Raw genomic sequence first — 18,957 nt, forward strand, 5'->3', positions numbered from 1 at the left:
TGATTTGCTTCTGTATTTTGGATCATTGTCCTGTTGCAATACCCATTACATTTTGAGCTTCAACCTTGGACAGAAGGTCTCAAGTTCTTCTGCAAAATATCTTTAGCTGTCCAGGCCCTGAGTGGACAAAGCACACCCATACCATGATGGTCCTGCCACCATCACAGTTGGGATAAGGTTTAGATGTTAGTGTGCTATATAATTTTTCCTCCACACATGGCATTGTGTGTTCCTCCAGAACAATTCAACTTTTATTTAATTGGTCCACAGTATATTTTACCAGTACTAAGTACTGTGGAACATCCAAGTGCTATTTGGCAAACTTCCAACAAGCCGCAATTTTTTTCACATGGCAGGCACCTTCCTCCCATGCGATCTCCCATCGTTTGTTTTACATATGGTAGATTTGTCAACATAGATGTTGGCACGTGCCAGTGATTTCTGTAAGTCTTCAGTTGACATTTTTTACCTCATTGATCATTTAACACTGTGCTGTCGCAGTCATCTTTACAGGATGGCCAATCCTTGGAAGAGAAGCAACAGTGCTGAGCTTTCACCATTAATAGACAATTTGTCTAACCATGGACTGATGAACATCAAGACTTTTACAGATACTTTTATAACCTTTTCCAGCTTTACACTGTACATGTCTTAATCGCAGGATTTCTGAGAGCTCTTTTGGACGAGGCATGGTTCACATCAGGCAATGCTTCTTGACAAGAGACAATTCTAAACTGGTCTGTTTTCTAGTGGCCAGAGCATCTTTAAGCCACACTTCCTAGCTAATCTCATCTATTGGACTCCAGGTTGGCTCACACCTGACTCTGAATAGCTCTTGGAAAATCCATAGCCTGGAGGATCACTTTTTGGTCCCTGTCCTGTGATTGTTTAAATGTTATTTTCAATAAAAATATGTTGTTGTTTTTTTTTGTGTGGTATTAGTTTCAGCATACTGTTTATTTGTAGGATTAAGATGAAGATCAGAACACACTGACATTTATGTGAAAATTTAAGAAATTCCAATGGTTTCATATACTCCTACTGCAAGATGTTTTGAAATATTGGGTTTAGTTCCCCATTAAGACCAAACCTTCAAGTATGTACAATTTTGATTTATTCCGCGAGATTTCCTTGTAAAGCTTCCAACTTTGAAAATTCCTAAATTTTGCAACCCTATTTTGAACTTAAATCTTGGTTCACAACACAAATAACTGACTGAGTGATGGCTTCCAACTTGATAAACTTGGAAATTGGGGGACTCATAAATCGAGGTACCACTGTATGCACGTTTCAAATAATGCAGTACAACATAATAATGTTGAGAACTACGCACATATGGATCTGCACTGATTTTCCCACAAAATAAACTCACCAGACACATGTACAATGTAATAAAATCAAATCGTGCATCATTTAATTGCCCTTGACAGGCTCCAGCACGTCCGCGACCCTAATGAGGATTAGCGGTACGGAAAATGGATAGATGAATAATTTTAATCCTGTTGAGTTGTTGAACAGAAACCCCTCACAGGTGAAAGATAACTACATTCACAAAACATTTCTGACAAACAATAAAGCCATGTCACTTAATGCACACAAAAAAAGTATCAGAACTATAACAATAATATGAAAGAAACACACGACGATGCTAGGTTAGCATGCGAAGCGAGCGTCTGTTTGCAAATAAGGGAACCTAAAGACATTAGGCTACTTACTAGCATTAACAAACCGAGTAGAGCTGTCGGGTTACAGCAAAAGCAGCAAATAGTTACCATTAGGAGCTCATTTACCAGGCGTCACTAAAGCGGGAATTTGACGAACTATAGCCAGGCCAAAGAGGAGAAGGAGAGGGTAAAATTGGGGAAGAGGAAACCGTGAGAAATACTCACCAGTTAAGAGAAAAACATGGGGCGAAAATACACAGCCACTGTGTCTCGGCGACGTTAAAACACGCCCTTCACGTCGGTGCCGCTCGGTGTTGTTGACTGGAGGTTGCCTGCCTGCCTGTCTGGGTGCCGTCACCTCCTCCTCAGAAGCCAACTAGTGACCCCCTCCTCCCGGCTTGAGGCATGTGTGCCTCGGCCCAGCCCAACCTTGGTGGTGCCTTCACGAGCACCGCCTCTATTCACATAAACATGGATGACAAACACTCCAACACCCAAAAAAAACAACGTAGAATGCAATAACAATAAGGTTACTAAGAATAAAATGTGGTAATTACAGAATAACATACCAAAAAATAAGTATCAGACGGTGTTGTCAATTTGCCATGGTGACAATGAAACTCCAGTGGTCGCTCATAAATAACTACAGCAGTTGTTCTCAAACTTTTTCCATCAAGTACGTACCACCTAAAAAAATACTTCTCTCTCCAAGAACCAGTGACCAACAATAAAATACAGTAACTATAGTAGGCCAAGTGTTCGTCAAAAAAATGAGACAGAGGTTTTATTCCTCAAAAAAAGTATATCTAATATAATTATAAGCAACTGTTACATTATGAAGTTTGAATATTATTATCACTGCAATTAAATATAGGTTAAAAACTGCTTAGTGATTCAATTAAAATGCCTTGCACATAAATGAAAGCTTATTTTAAAAGATTAAATGCAACTGTATTGAATTTAGAAGTTAAATGCAACGGAACCGTACTTGGGCTCTGATTATTTCACATACCTTAAGAGGTCCCCCGCACTCCCCTTAAAATTTGCCCACATCTTTTATCCTTGGAGTCAGTTTGACCCCAGCAAATTAAAATTGAGAACTCAACTTTCCCAAGTTTATGTCAGGTACTTTGTTACAACTATACACAGTACATTGAACAAACAGTACCTGTTAACCACCTTAATCACCACTTTAATTAAAGAAAAAGCATGTCATGGTAAACTCTATATTATCCAAACCAACCTGAATAAATGTGTAACATGTTGATATTTGTATGTTTTCAACAGTTAAAATAGCCTGGGGTCAAATTGACACCAAATAACACAAATGAGCTGTGTACAGGACAGACATATACGTATCATCATGTTCATTTTATATTTTACTAGCTGTCCCCATTAAATTTAGGACAATTTTTAAAAAATAGGAAAAGTCATGAAATACGCAACAACATAAATCCCATTTTTAGAGATGTTAAACATCGAATGGGGTCAAATTGAGGCCAAAGGTAATCAGAGGGTTAAGTAGAAGTAAAGATACATGATGATATCATTCAAACAGATGGACAGAAAATTGAAAGATTAAATGACAGCGCAGGAATCTTGAATCTTGCTGCATTTTAATAAAGCTCAAAGTCTGTGGGGAAAAGACAAAAAAATCTTAAAGATCTGTTGAGAATATTAAGTAAAATGAAAATTACTATTTGGAATTTTTTTTAATCAATGATAATTATTTGTCTCTGTCAAACCTTCATATATTGCATCCTTGCATTTCATTTTACAACACCTCCTGTGCTCAAACTTCCTTCATCAATACACAACTCCATCTGTTAAATGTTACAAAAAATACTTTACTGTATGCCAAAATATATCTGTATAGTGCTGATGCATACTTGAAGATAAAGAAAAACTTAAAGTCAAGTAATGAATAGGGGAATATGTCATGAAAACCATTTAAAAACATTTATTTACAATTGTGAATAGTTGAGATATAAGACAAGAACACTGTGATTGTATGTTTCCACTGCACAATAAGGGATTTCTGTCAATCAGTGATATTGTTGAGGATCACACTTTTTTGGATTATAAAATAAAAGCAAAAACAGGAATTAAAAAAAAAAAAAATAGCGACATAATAAAAGGTCCTAAATGAACACGTGGGAAGGATGGATATTGATGATAAATTAGAAAAGCTACTCAAAGGCTGCTAGAAGTTCACTTCCAATTATATACAAATAAATTCAAGACATTAAGTATATTATGTCGCTCTGGATAAAATTGCCTTGAAAATATGTTAGACGCATTATAACAATAGAAATAAATAAATGAGTCTTTTACCAGTGCATTCCAGGAAGGTTTGATGATACTCAATATGATCACTGGAAATGGCAAACACTTCTCTTGGCACTTGAAATACACACAAAAAACATGCTTGTACAGCAACATTTGTACAGGCTGCTTCAGTCTGATCCCTGATCAGACAGAGGGCCCTTTGCCAATCTGAACCCAAAAAGGCGCTTACAAAAAAACCCCAAAAAAACAACACGATCAAACCACAACACATCTCGGTGACACAAAACAAGCATAAGGCCGCACATGATCAACTTATAGAAACCTCGCTTCCTCTTTGAGAGGCGGGACATTCACTACAGAGGTTCGTCTCGGCATCGATTGCCTATTATCGTCTTGTTTTGGCACGTCAGGAAACATGGTGTCCATTTTAGTCCATATCTGTGAAACTTCTTCCACACTCCAGTTGTGATCTTAGAATCCAAATTGTTTTTAGTAAAGCGGCTTGAATCCATATCCTTGATCTCCAGTTTAAGGTCCATACAGTAATCCGCTTTGAGTCCTCACTAGTAAGACATTTTAGCACACTAGTAGAACGAGAGTGTCTTACTAGCAAAATTTTTTCCCAGTCCTAGTACCACTTTTGCCTACAAGTAAGAAATTAAACCTTACTACTAAACTAATGTGCTGCACTAGTAACACTACTAGGCCTAGTGGAAAGCAGTAGTGGGAAAAACGTTACTAGTCAGACACAGTTGTTCTACAGCTGCGCCCTACTCACTCTCCTAGTGCGCTGAATTGACTTGGACAATACATAATAATATAAATAATAAATGCTATGCCGTATCCTTGATATGCAACTTAACATCAATGTGCTAGTATACTTTTTATACTCACTAGTAGGACAACTTTAGTATTCTAGTTGGACAACTAAATGTTACTAGTGAGGCAAAACTGCACAATAGTTGACAATTGTGTCCTACTAGTACTACCAGACATTTAAAAATTCTACTAGTTAGCTTGAGCTTCATGATCAGTACTCGTGCACACAGATGTCAACTAGTGCACAGTCTTGCCTACCTGGTAACATGCAGTTTTCCTACTAGCATGCCAAAGTTGCCCTACTATTGTGCAGAAATGTTACATAGTGATGGAAGGCAGTATCCATGGGTAATTGACACCCACCCATAAAGTTTGTAATTACCTATTGATGCCACAAGTTGTCAGCAAAGCACCTTTTTCAATTAGACAAGGTAACAGCCTGACTAAATGAAGCTCATCTCACTTATATAGTTCCTTGGCCCCAAGATGTCACAAGATTGTGCCAAAGCAATATTTTTAGCGTAGACATGGCTTTGGCCTCGGCAAAAAATCCGTGAATGGGCTAATTCACTCTAGTGTAAAAAAATATTACTAGTTAGACACAGTTATTCTCCTAGTCTAATAAGTTGTTTTACTCAAGAGGACAAAGAGCGTACTAGTACATGGATCTTAAGCTGGATATCAAGTAGATCTAATAAATGCTTCAAAAAGCTTTCCATATTCCAGAGAACATTGCCCTATGGTGCTACTTCAAGTGCATCTTTTTGGGCGTGCCCTGCTTTTTGTTATGCCATAGATGACTGGCAATGGTGATGGCATCTACACTGGCTGACATGGTTTTGGCCGGGATCTGGCTGAATTGCTTCCTGTCCGAGTTGTATTTATAAAGGCGTTCGATCATCTTTGCGGTGATGGTCTTCGGCCCGATGCCGGTCAGCCGTGTGATCTCCTCTGTCTCGGGACAGTAAGCGTACACCGACCGGAACTGGCAACCGGCATCACGGAACAACACAAGGAAGTTGTTAGCTTGGGATTTCTCAATTTCCTGCAGAGAAAGAATACCAAAAGTGTCACCACGCTGCTGTAGAATGTTATCTGTCGAATGCAATTTCTGTAGTAATTGCATATCAATGCTGAAGCGCTAATGCTGAACTGAAATACTGTTAAACTAATGAAATTGTTGAAATGAAGAATGTGAGATGAAGTTGAAATGGTTTGAATCAGTCAAGAAATGTGGAAGGAGGGAAATGTGTAAAAATCTCTGAATTTGGGAATTTTATTGTGAAAATGTGTGAATTTGGGGGATGGGAATAGTTCCCAAGATGTCCAGAATGAGCTGAACAGTTTGAAGGTGGAATGGTTTGAATTGGTCAAGAATGTAGAAGGTGGAGGTAAATATGTAATATAGCTCTTAAATTTGGGAATTTTATTGTGAAAATTGGGGAATTTTGAGGTAAAAATGGGAATGTCCAGAATGAGCTGAACAGTTTGAAGGTGGAATGGTTTGAATTGGTCAAGAAATATAGAAGATGGAGGTAAATATGTAATATAGCTCTTAAATTTGGGAATTTTATTGTGAAAATTGGGTAATTTTGAGGTAACAATGGAAATGTCCAGAATGAGCTGAACAGTTTCAAGGTGGAATGGTTTTTATCGGTAAAGAAATGTGGAAGGGGGAGGTAAATATGTAAAATAGCTAATATACATTTGGGAATTTTATTGCAAAAAGTGTGAAATTTGGGGAATGTGAGATTTGCTGGGACGTGGAAAATAGTTGGGCTGAGCAGTTTGAATTTAGAATGGTTTGAATGGGTCAAGAAATGTGGAAGGAGGGGATAATTATGTAAAATATCTCTTAAATTGAAAAGTGTAGGATTTTGGGAACTTTAGGACTGTGGAAAATAGTGCTAAGCACTTTGAATTTGGAATGGGAAACGTGTAACTTTTCATTCACTTGAATGAACTGACAACTTTGGGAATGTGGAAATTAATTACTAACGTTTCCCGAAATTTTTTTAACCTTTTGATGTTTGAATGGTTTGACTTTGCTGAGAAATGTGAAAGTGAGGCAAAAAATGTAATAATAAAAGTTTTTTGGTGCAGAATAACGTATTACGGCCCCGTCAGCATTCACACAAGTAGTTACAAAACATACATCGATGATCTTGTTTTTCTGCCCTTCGTTGACCTTTCCAGCCAGGCAGCAGTGGGCCAGGGCATTCTGGATGATGTGCTTGTTGGACTTAGCACTTGGCTCCTTGTATAGTTTGGGTCCTGGATTGCAACAACAGAGTGTCAAGTCGATAAAGGAGCTGAATAAACTCCCCATAAAGCGAGTCAACACAATGCCTAATACCTGTGTACTCAGTGTTGGACGGAGTCGAGGAAGTGGTTGAATCGTTTTCCCAATCTTTCTCTCCATTACGACTACCAGCAGAGGGGCATGAGGAGAGACCCTCAGCAGAGTCTGGCCTGTAGATAGCAACAAACCGACGGTGATTGAGACATACTCAAGGTATGTACAGACATTTGTACAAACAGAAGGAGGATGGGATGGGAATCAGCCTGGTAGCTTGCGTCACAAGAGTCCTATAAAGCTGTGCAGTGAGCGACTGGAAGGCATGTTCAGCCAAGCAAAGCACATTTTAGCTCTGTCATCACGGCTTCTGTTACAGCGGGTTGAGGCAAACAGTTGGAAATGCAGCCAGCATCGAAAGAAACAAAAATATTTGAGAAGTAACAATGGGAAGAAAAGCTGAATTGAGATGAGACAAGAAAAAAAGACTAACAGGAGTACAATGGTACCACCATGTACATTATTTCTGTGTTTAATTTAAACCAGGATGACGGTGTATCTCTAAGTAAAAGACAAGGTGGGGCCTTCTCCGGAAACACAGCTCATGTCGACAAACTAGTAGGACTACTAACCTTCCCTTCCTTTCTTTAGGGGAGTTTAGAAAGAACGGAACTTGAGAAGGAACTACTTTATTGCTTCTGAGGGAAGCATGCAATAGAAGGAAAGGAGACAAGGACACAATAAAGGTGTGTAAAACATAACATAATCCATAAAGTCATTAGTACATCATCGCTACAACATTGCTTCATGTGGTATAGAGCAGTGGTTTCCAAACTGGGGTCAACAAAAGGTGTATTATTTGGGGATAAAGTCCTATTTGTTTTGAGAAAAAAGGCAGATTTGTTTTGGGAGAATATATTCCTATTTTTAGAGAATACATGTATACTTGCTTACCTCGTAAAAGTTTGACTTTAATCTCATAATAATATTTTTATCTCCGAAAAATATGTCTTCATCCTCGAAAGATTACGTCTTTTTATCTTGACAAAATAAGTCATTGTTCTTGGAATGATTACAACTGTTATTTCCTCAAGAAAATATGAATATGACATAACATTACTACTTTATTTTCCTCAAAGAAATGTGAATTTGTTATAGTAACATTCCAAAATGTTTCCTGAAAATAGGCAACTATTTCATTCCTATGGCATTTTAGGAGTTCATGAGTTAGTTATGTTTAATTGAGGTTAGGATTATGAGGGGGTCCTTTGAAAAAAAATTCTCCCCTGAAAGAGTTCTTTGGACCCATAATGTTTGAGAACCCCTGTCGTGGAGTGCATTGTTAAACAATGGAGTGGGTGGTGGTGTATTGTTTTGTTAACTTTGGATTACTCCTCAAAAATTAGGGTTAATATAGGGGTTGAACTGATTACCGTATTTTCACGACCATAAGGCGCACTTAAAAGTCTTAAATTTTCTCCAAAATGGACAGGGCGCCTTATAATGCGGCGCGCCTTTATGTGTGCACCGAGTTCCGACATCTATAAATGTTGTTGTGTGATGAGCGCTCCGCTTGACTTTTTTAAATTTTATTTTATTTTTTGAGCATTTCCTGCCGACACGCTGCTTACACAGAGGAAACGCAGACGTGGCTGAGGGTGCGTGAAGTAGAACGCAAAAGTCATGCCCCCGCGCCGTTTTTATTTATTTTATTTTTTATACCGCTTGACTGTCTGGGAGCATTTCCGGGGTGTGCATTGTGCAAAACAACATCGGTTTGGCTAAGGACCCCCGAAAATGGCACCTACGAAGAAACACGCTTACGAAGCACAGTTTAAACTGCAAGCTATCAGTTACGCGGAAGAACATGGTAATCGAGCAGCCGCGACAGAATTCAAGATCAACGAATCCATATTTCGCAAACGGAGGAAACAAGAAAACGAGCTTCGCCAAGTCAAGAAGACGAAGCTGAGTTTCCGTGGGAAAAAAAAGAAAAACAAAACGCGGAAACAAGGCGAGGTGGCCGTAGTTGGAAGACCAACTCGAGCAATGGATTAATGAGCAAAGAACAGCCGGGAGAAACGTCTCAAGTCACCATTCGACTGAGGGCAATAACACGAGGCATGCCATCATTCCGGGAGGGTTGACGAAGCGCTGGACATCCACGTAAATAGGGCGTTCACAGTGAAGTGAGCGGCGTGGGAGCCATGGATGACAGATGGCGAACACAGCTTTACTAAGACTAGGAGGCAGCGCCGGGCGAGTTATGCCACAATTTGGGAATGGATTGTAGATGCTGGGCTAACGTGTCTGCTTGCACTGTTGTTCGAGCTTTCGCACGGCAATGAGACTGACTCAAACCTGCCGTGTTTGATTGAGAACTTGTCCAGCTGTTTATTTCGGATACAGAAGATGAGGACTTTGATGGATTTGTGGATAAGGGTTGATCAAAAAATAACGTGAGTACATTGTTAAATACTTAAATAAAGTACAACCGAACTCAGTTTTGCTCCTGCTGCCTTTTTAAAAACATTGTTTTAGCGTGCATCCATGCTACCGTATGTTTTAAGCTAGCGTATGTTTTACCATGCCTGCGCCCAATAATACGGTGCGCCTTATGTATGTGTTAAATACAGAAATAGACCCCGTAACTGAGGCTGCGCCTTTTAATACGGTGCGCCCTATGGTCGTGAAAATGCGGTAGTCCCCAAGTCGACTTTACTACGCCGCATCAACATTTTAAGCTTGGAGTTGACTAATCGCTAATTAGATGTTTTTGGCATCTCATCTTCCAGTTGGCCAATTTAGAGTACTTTTGACCCGCTTATTTGTTTCTATGCCAGTTTGGTGAAACGTATGTCTTTATGTGCAACCGGTCCGTGGTGACCGCTCTTATGTGCTGCAAAATTATCAATAACGTAATCGATTAACAGACCTCGACTCGACTTTCACCACATTACAGTCGACTACAAAAAAATCTTTAGTCGTTCAACCCCCAGTTTAAGAAGCACAAGATAATTTCATAGGCAGAAATATAGCGGAGATTGAATCATGCATAAAAACACACGCTCAGTCTAAAAAATACGCATTGGAAACTTCAGTAGGTATAATCGATGAGCGGAAGTTCAAAAAAAGTTCTACCAACTCATTAAAAACATGAACTAAATATTGACTGATTAGTGTTAGTGTTAAGGAAGGTGAATGGATTATGGTCTTTTTTTTTTAACCAAAGGGAAAATCTGACTGGTTAAAAAGTACAATGAGTAAAATGTAAAAACAGAAAACCACAACAATATTCACAGATCAAAACAGAAAGGGCTTTCTTTACCGGAAGTTCTTCTTGTTATCTGGATGGTTGCTCTCATTATCAGTCAGATTCAGAGAGGCCAAAGAAATGCTCGACACCGAGTAGCCTCGAGGACGCACCCCTGTACCACAACAACATCACGCAGGTTAAGCATGATTCTGCATTATTAGGTTTGTTTTGCCATGGGATTTGCGCATCTCCTACCTGCCGCTCTCACAATGGGACTGGAGGACTCCATGCCATCCCTGTGGATGGACTTGGGGCGAGGCTTCTTCTTGAAACTTCCACATCTGGGCTTGATGACCTGATCCATGTCCTCCATCAGCTTCAGCTGCTTCCTCCTCAAATACTCATTCTTGATGTAATCTCTCCTTTCCTTTTCCTCATCCCGCTTCTGCTGTTCTTCCTCCGCTTTCAACCTAGTGGACAGGAATTGTCATGTAAGTACAATGAATAAAATAACATGATTTAACCCAGTGATTCTCAACCACTGTGTGTCGGGTTAATAAATGCAATAAAGGTTGGGAAATAATGGTTTAACCAGCAATTTCCAAATGAAGACAAAATGAAAGAGAGAGACCGTGCAGCTTCCTTCTTCTGCTCCTGGTCCACCTCCTGCTGTTGTTTTTTCTTCTGCACCTCCTTCTCCCTCCTTAGCCTCTTCTCCAGCAGAGCTGCTTTCTTTGCCGCCATGTCCTCTTCACCTTTTGCATCATCCTGAAGTTTTATGAATGGGGAAAAACAGCATTATCACGGAAAATGGCCATTTAACAAAATTTCCTTGATCGAATATTGGGGAAATAAAAGTCTACCGATCAGTCTGGCTTTGGTTGTGGCTCAGATCGATGTATCATGAGTGCAGTATTATTTGTGATTGCACATGTTGTGCCATCAACTGTGTTACATTTTGTATGCAGAGGCTCTCAATCTGGCAGAGGAGTCAACAATGGTACATCTACGGTACTTCCAGTTTCATGACTACTTTGGTCAAAAGTTGAGACCTTGTAACCGAACAGATCCACCAGAGGTTATTTATACAGGGTGATTGAAAAGTAACTCCCCATTTTAAAATACTTATAATTTATTCATATGTTGTCATATGAATACTTAAAAACGGTACTTAAAAATAGGGAGTTACTTTTCAATCACCCTGTATATTTATGGATGCTTTTAACTCAGGTAGCATCAAAGGCCTTATAATTAAGCTATACCTTTGCATTACTTCATTAAATATGGACAACGTTGAGAGAACGAGTTCAATGAAATAACATAGGGCGTGTGGCTGGATGCATGAAAAACACAATCATCTTCCACCTAGGCATGGGCTGGTTCCCAGTTACAAGGTATAACGTGGTTTTAAAAAGTAACTTTTTTTTAAAACAAATTACTAAAAGCCGTCAGTGCAGGCAAAGTGACAGGACCCATCCAAAACCTGCTTACGAAACTGGCTGCTAAGGAGGCAATTCTTCCAACACGATGTCAAATTCAAGATAACGTTAATACATTAATATAAGGCTGCCCTGAAACGAACGTTTGGAATCAGCTACGAAAGTTTGCATGTCTACAATGCGACAAATAAATACTGTCGACTCGCTACCAAGGCAAATAACTGGCACTAGCATGGCTAACATCACTTTGTTGCCACTCTGACCTTACTTCACCAAACGAGGAGCATGGAAGTAGCTATTCATTTTCTGAGAAAGTACTTTTTCTGTTGTACTACATTTTGATTTTATTTGGAAAAATTCTAGTTTATTTTTTATGTGCACTTATGTAACTACATAGCACGTTCCATGGAAAAAAAATATTTTGCCAAATAGTATTACACAGTCAGAATCTGATACCAGCCCATGCCTACTTCCACCAATTCATGGACCTGGAGAGACTTTTGTTGGAAAACCCCACTCCATTTTTTCATTACTCCCCAGCGGAAATCCAAATTTTCTGGAGGAAAGTGGGAAAGATCATATCAAAGGTTTTGTTTTTTTAAAATGTCATTCTTAACCCTATATCTTAGAATTATCCAAGAAGGATTGAACAAAAATGAGATTCATCTTTTAAAGGTATTGCTGGCTTCAAGAAAAAAAATAAAACAATCACAAAACATTGGCTCCAGAGAAACTGCCCCATGGTAAGCATTTTTATCAAAATTGTAAAACATCTACATGTGCTGATGACTGATGACAGTAGATCCAATGACTTGTATTGGATCTACTGTTGCTCCACCTCACCTTGAAGAAAAATCCACAGCACATCTTCTGGTCTTCTCCGGTTTCTCCAGTTGTCTCCTCAGCTTGGCTCTCTGCAGGCCAGATTCCAGACAGCGTAACCTCCACAAGTTCTCTCTTGTCCTGAAGGATTTTGTTGCCTTGGACCTCAGACATCGGCTGACACAAGACCTCTGAAGTCCTTGACTGTTCATTCCTTAGCGGAGTTTCCTCGGGACCTTCTGATCCTTCTTCCTTCTCTTTGGCTGCGGGAGGCTGAGGAGTGCCTGCACTCTTCTTCTCCACCATCTCTTCTTTGTCCTTAGTGTTTTCTTTGCTCTCTTTGGTCTTCGGGCTCTTGCTATTCCAGGATCCTTCGTCGTAACTCAAGTATGCAAACGCGCTGGTATGAGTTTGGCTCGACGTGAACCGCCTCAGTCTCGGTAAGCTGTCTACCGAGGTGGGGGTGTTGAGCATTCGGTTGATGGGCGAGATCTTCAGATCATTCGGCCGCGGAATCCGAGGTGTCCTGGCGTGGAAGGAGGCCGGCCGTCGCTTAAGGCCAGCGGCGGGACGACTGACGGAATTGGCAGAGCCAGACGAGGACAAAATGGGGGACAAGGAACCCACCGACCCTCTGGTTGATCCTCGGCCTGTGACACTGCTGCTACGCAACTCACGGAGCTGCCTGGGGAGGGAAATCAAGGTTAGAGTTCATGACTTATGAGAGCATTACCACTAAGGTTCCCTTTTCCAAGCAGTTTGGTCTCCTGTCAACTCAATGTCATCTAAATCAGTTCTGCACATTCTTAGTGGGGTAAAAACCACAGTGGTATATGGCCTACCTGTGTGGTGATGGCGCAGGGGGAGGAATGACCCAAGCTTTTTGCTGTTGTTCTTTCATGGACATGATCCTCTCCTGCTGCTGAGCCAGTCGCTGCATCTCTGTTTGGAGGAACCCCAGTGATGTGTTCAGCCTCTCGATGGAGCGAGTGTAATCTGCAAGGTCAGTTTCCCCTGGCGTTAAACCTGCATCACATACAGAATTGGATGAGCCTCTGAAAACTTGGTTGAATTATTTTAATTCATATATGAGATTCTGAGGGAAAAAGGTGAAGTTGAGTGATGAGCATCATTGATCTTTTAAATGAAAACAAATAAAATAAAAAAAAAGATAACTAGTCATGATTGCTTGGTTGCCTACCTCCTCCATCTTCACAGGAAGATTTGGGAGCCGCACCATCAGGCTTGCATCGCTCTGCCCTCTCCATGCTGCCATGGCTGGTTAATGTCTTTGGCGAAGGCGTTAGACCTCCGCTCGAATTGGGACTGAGTGGGCTGGTTACGCCTTTTCTTCGCACTACATTCAGAAAGGCTGTTCTACCCATCTTCTGACGATGCCGTGTAAATGCTTCCTCCACCTGGGAAGAGGATAATATGAGTACCACCGGCAAGAACTACGCCAATTTTAACTACTTTTTACTTTGCTTACCTTCTTCTTTTGGGCTTCAATGGCTCTGCGCTTCTCCTCCAGCTTCATCCTCAGCTGGATCATCTCTGAGGCTATCAGTTGGGAGGGGTCTCGGGGAGAAGGTGTGACTGGAGAAGGTGATGTGATTGGCAAAGGGGGTGTACCAATCTAAAAAAATAAAATAAAACCAGTGAACAATTACATTAAAGCCAGTGATTCCCAATGTGTGCTGCAGGAAATTATCCGATTTCACTTAATTGTTCCAAAACATAAGTATTATGTATTTACTCCAAATAATGTATCTTAGTTCATCTATCTATGCCAGCGACGTACAGTGACAACCATAACCACTTCCACTAGGTGGCAAAGAGCTGGTACAATTAACCTCTGTCGCCACTTGTTGTATTTCATAAAACAGAATAGCTTTGTGTTAAACTAAAGAGGCCCACATTTTACATCCAGTAGGTAAATTTGTGAGTAAATTGAAACTAGTTCATCATTATTTCAATATAGTATTACAGTATATTATTTTCAATATAGTATTGTATGAGGAGCGTCGTGGTTCTAGACCTGCTCCTTATGTAAAGCTTCTGCTGTGAATTGTTGCTATATAAATATAATTGAATTAAATTGGGCGGCACGGTGGACGACTGGTTAGCACATCTGCCTCGCAGTTCTGAGGGCCGGGGTTCAAATCCTGGCCCCGCCTGTGTGGAGTTTGCATGTTCTCCCCGTGCCTGCGTGGGTTTTCTCCGGGCACTCCGGTTTCCTCCCACATCCCAAAAACATGCAAGGTAGGTTAATTGACGACTCTAAATTGCCCGTAGGTGTGAATGTGAGTGGGAATGATTGTTTCTTTATATGTGCCCTGCGATTGGGTGGCGACCAGTTCAGGGTGTACCCCGCCTCTCGCCTGAAGATAGCTGGGATAGGCTCCAGCAGCCCACGACCCCAGTGAGGATAAGCGGAACGGAAGATGAATGAATGAACGAATGAATTAAATTGATGTACAGTGCCCACAACCTCTACTTTTTTATATATATTCACTGAAAAATTAGCCCATTTACGGTTTTAATGCGCTTTCTGAATAACTGACGATACCGCACACCAAAGCCCTGTGTACTGTAATAGAAAAGTATTGCTTTGGCGCCATCTTGTTGCATCTTAGTTTCACGGAACTATGTTGAAGTGAGGGGAGGTGCTTTGGCCATAATAGAATCGTGCTTTGATACCATCTTGTGGCATCTAGGCAATGGCCATCACTTACTATCAGATTTTCCTTACGCTTCCCCTACCAACAGTGGCAGGCTGTACTGACATGTTTGTTTGGAGGTGTGCTGTGAAAGTTTTGTAACGTAAAACATGCGCCTTAACTTAATAAATGTTGGGAAAAACTGATTTAAGTGTGCTGTGCGATATTGCTGTGCGATATTACGATGTATATCACAGTGCGCTATAAAAACGTCGACTGTATGATATAATCCTCTGTCATTTATATTATTTTGATGTGAGGTAATATGTTAGTGCTGCACCAATGTAGCGTTTGAGAAACACAACAGCAGTCGCCTCACTCTACAGGCATTGCTAATCGATTTACGCTAAATCCAACTGTTAGACAAATGTGACAGTTGGATTTAGCGTGGGTTGAGCAACACAAACCTGTGAGCAACTGTTCCTTGCTGGGTTTCTATACGGTGTGTTGACATCTGAACTCTCCGGTGTCGTTCCTCCACTGCTCCTTCCCTCCAGTTTTCTGAATTTCTGCTCGGCGAAGCTCGTCATGCGCACCATGCCGCCTCCCGAACCACCGTAGGATGAGGCGGGACTCACAGTGTGAGATCTGGGCAGGGTGGGTGCTGAACTCCTGTCTTCTCCATCGTCTCTGCCACTGCTAAATCCGGGGTTTGACTCACCAACACCTTTGCACCGTCCTTCCCAATTCCTCTCTCTCTCAGGCAGGGGACACGAGCGTGTCATGGTCTCACAGTCTGGGTCGATATCTGAATAGTCTCTCAGAGAGGAGTCTTCATCCAAGCTTTGGATTTCCTCTGTCCTCACATGAATGCCTGTGTCGTCAGTGGAGAGCGAATTAGGGTCATGGTCAATGAACCGGGCCTTAGCTGCACCCGGGTCGTCTCCTGGACCCGTGGCCCCCGGAGGCCCTGAAGGTTGAGCACCATGGAGAAAGAAGCCATTGTCTTGATCTCCCAAGCCCAGGCTGGCGTGGGGCCGTTCTGTGTCGTGGATAATCTTTAGCGCCTCCTCGATGCTCGGAGGGGTCGAGGGGCTGATGTGGCCGCTGTGGTTACCACGATGATTGGTGTCGGGGAGTACTCCATTGGGATGCCTAGAGTCAGGGCAGATGTGCTCATTAAAGCTTTGGAGACTTTAAATATGGATCCAAAAGCCACACACAAAAATGACTCCTAGGGATGGACACATGATTATATTTCCTTCAGTAAATTTTGGGAAATTAATGAGCAATTATTAATTAGGATTTTTAAATAATATTTTTGGATTAGGCGACACAGTTCACAAGTGGTTAGCACATCTGCCTCACTGTTCTGAGTTTCAGGGTTAGAATCCCAGCTCCAGCCTTCCTGGGTGGAGTTTGCATATCCTCCCTGTGGTTGAGTGGGTTTTCCCCAGGTACTCCAGCTTCCTCCCAGGTTTTAAAAACTACCGAGATTCACACTAGGATAACGCCTTGATCATTAATCTCGTCAACAACACTGGCACGAAAAGAGGTGTTCGGAATCTATCGATCCATATACCACTTCTTCAGATTAGGGTTGGAGACGAGCTGGAGCCTATTCCAGCTAACTTTTGGAGCGAGGCAGACTACACCCTGGTTTGGTCATCAGTCAATAAAAATGTCAGGAGTTCATAATATGTATAAGGAGAGTCTCCTGTACTTTTCAAAATGATAATAAAAAAAAAAAATTGATTAATTAATCATTAGTCTCAGTGAAATTTGTGTTCAGAGTATCTACCCATCAATTTTCTATACCGTTTGTCCCCGTTAAGGTCACGGGGAAGCTGGAGCCTATCCCAGCTGACTTTGGGCGAGTGGTGGACTGGACTGGACTGGCAGTCACTTGCAGGGCACAAAAAACACTCACATTCACATTCATACCTACGGGTAGGTTAGGTCCCTCGCACACCAAGCGATGTCAGGCAGTGTCCAGGGTTCTGTCCCTAGATTTGATAAGTGGCCGACTGTTGGCCAGTCATTTTGCTACGATTCAAAATTTGAATTGCTGGTGTATGGCATCGCAATGTCACAGGTATAACAGCCAGTTTAAAATACACCAGCTTTCATAAGAAATACATTTCTGTAGTCAGTGAATGGGGAGAATTCTAGCCGGTTTCCTTTTTTTTGTGGCCATCCGCATCTTCCTTTTCAAGCCTCACACAGGAGGGCCTGAGCTGAGATTTGAGCCCAGAACCTCTTGGCTGTGCGGCAGACATGCCAACCAATAACACACCATGTTGCCTCTTCCACATAATCAAGCAAAGAAACGTAGTCCAACAGACAAGCTTTTTCCTAATTGTTCCACTGGGAAAGTCCATGCCTGGTTTGGCAATAATGTCTAACATTGTTTTGGTAGATATTTTTTATTAAACAATGACACTGCACCTGCTTTGGTTCTTGATCGAGAATGTGTTGTTCCTGCCCAGCGGTTTGTGGGGGGTGAAGTCTTCCTCATCCTCTGCGATGTGTCCACTCTGTCCATTCACGTGAGGCATGAGGGACACGTGGCGCTTCATGCCACCTCGAGGTGCATAGTGAACTTTGAACCCCAGGCCGTCGCTGCTGGCGGAGCGGGTCATACCACTCAGGGAGGGCGCTTTACAGGACGGCAATGTGGCATCTCCATCCAGAGGAATCTCAAAGGAGATTCCACGTGTGGAAGAGCTGAAGGATGAAGGTTTTTTTTAAAATTAGTATTATTGTATTGGATTACCTGCTTTAGTAGGAAAGGTGTGGATTTTAGGTACAAACCGTCTCTCCTGTGGCCAAGTCCCAACACAACCATCCACAAAGGACATGGAGGTAGATCTCTTCATTACAACTAATTCAGAGGGCAAGACAAAAATTTCAGTAAAACAGCACAGTCCCGTGATCCCCACTATTCGTGAGCTGGAGCCGTGAATTCCCAAAATCTGCACGCCCTCTCAAAGGTTTGCCACAAATTGGCCACAAAGCACAACTTTTCTGTTACGGTGTTTTTCAGCAAATAATGTTGGACAGGTTTATCCCAAAAAAGCTGCGAAAATGATAATTTGCAAATACCGATATGCGATGGTAACATTTTAGTTTTTTTAAAGTGACACCCTAAGTGAGATTTTATATGCTACTATCAGCAATTTATGATTTACAATTTTTTTTAATATTACAGGATTATGATTTATGGTTATTTACTGATTAGTCTACCATGCTGATTGAGGCTAATTTTTTTTCTCCTCTTCTTCTTTTCTACCCTCTTCTCTGGACAGTTTGTCATTTTTACATGTTTACATAGTTCTCAATTAATTTGTCCCTCCCCCCCACATATTGTAAGCAGCCCGATTGGGGGTGGGGGGGGGTGGGGGGGGGGGTTAGTTTGGGTTTACCATTTGTAATGCCCATTAATTGGGCGTTGCTTGATATTTGAATCTATGTTAGCATTTTGATTTTAAGAGCTAATAGTCATATATTTGAGGTGATTTCCACCCCCCCCCCCCCCCCCCCCCCCCGTGCCTAAAGGGCCAGCCGACCCGACACAAGAATAATAGCTTAGTGAGCAGGCCCTGATTTTGCACAGAGTAAGTATATTTGTGAGTAAATTGAGGCAAGCTAATCATTATTTCATTTATACTTTTTGTGACTTTTTCTGGGTGGTATGCTGTGACATTTTTCT

At 41.4% G+C, this 18,957-nt stretch overlaps 1 protein-coding gene across 5 annotated transcripts in view; it reads right to left on the minus strand.

Annotated features, from left to right (window-relative positions):
- Positions 1 to 3,599: 3,599 nt before the first annotated feature.
- camsap2b (calmodulin regulated spectrin-associated protein family, member 2b) overlaps positions 3,600 to 18,957 on the minus strand; it is a 50,152-nt gene continuing 34,794 nt past the window's right edge. For all 5 annotated transcript variants that reach the window (XM_061695300.1, XM_061695299.1, XM_061695304.1 and 2 more), the window contains 13 exons: positions 18,060 to 18,129; positions 17,694 to 17,972; positions 15,713 to 16,400; positions 14,075 to 14,221; positions 13,787 to 14,003; positions 13,428 to 13,611; positions 12,607 to 13,270; positions 10,956 to 11,092; positions 10,580 to 10,794; positions 10,397 to 10,496; positions 7,129 to 7,244; positions 6,928 to 7,046; positions 3,600 to 5,817 (listed from right to left, as the gene is read on the minus strand). In XM_061695300.1, the coding sequence (XP_061551284.1) occupies positions 5,518 to 5,817; positions 6,928 to 7,046; positions 7,129 to 7,244; positions 10,397 to 10,496; positions 10,580 to 10,794; positions 10,956 to 11,092; positions 12,607 to 13,270; positions 13,428 to 13,611; positions 13,787 to 14,003; positions 14,075 to 14,221; positions 15,713 to 16,400; positions 17,694 to 17,972; positions 18,060 to 18,129 (3,236 nt within the window). In that variant the 3' untranslated portion in view covers positions 3,600 to 5,517. The remainder of the gene's footprint in view (positions 5,818 to 6,927; positions 7,047 to 7,128; positions 7,245 to 10,396; positions 10,497 to 10,579; positions 10,795 to 10,955; positions 11,093 to 12,606; positions 13,271 to 13,427; positions 13,612 to 13,786; positions 14,004 to 14,074; positions 14,222 to 15,712; positions 16,401 to 17,693; positions 17,973 to 18,059; positions 18,130 to 18,957) is intronic.

The sequence above is a fragment of the Phycodurus eques genome, chromosome 13 (genome assembly GCF_024500275.1).
Source record: "Phycodurus eques isolate BA_2022a chromosome 13, UOR_Pequ_1.1, whole genome shotgun sequence".
Classification (NCBI taxonomy): Eukaryota; Metazoa; Chordata; class Actinopteri; order Syngnathiformes; family Syngnathidae; genus Phycodurus; species Phycodurus eques.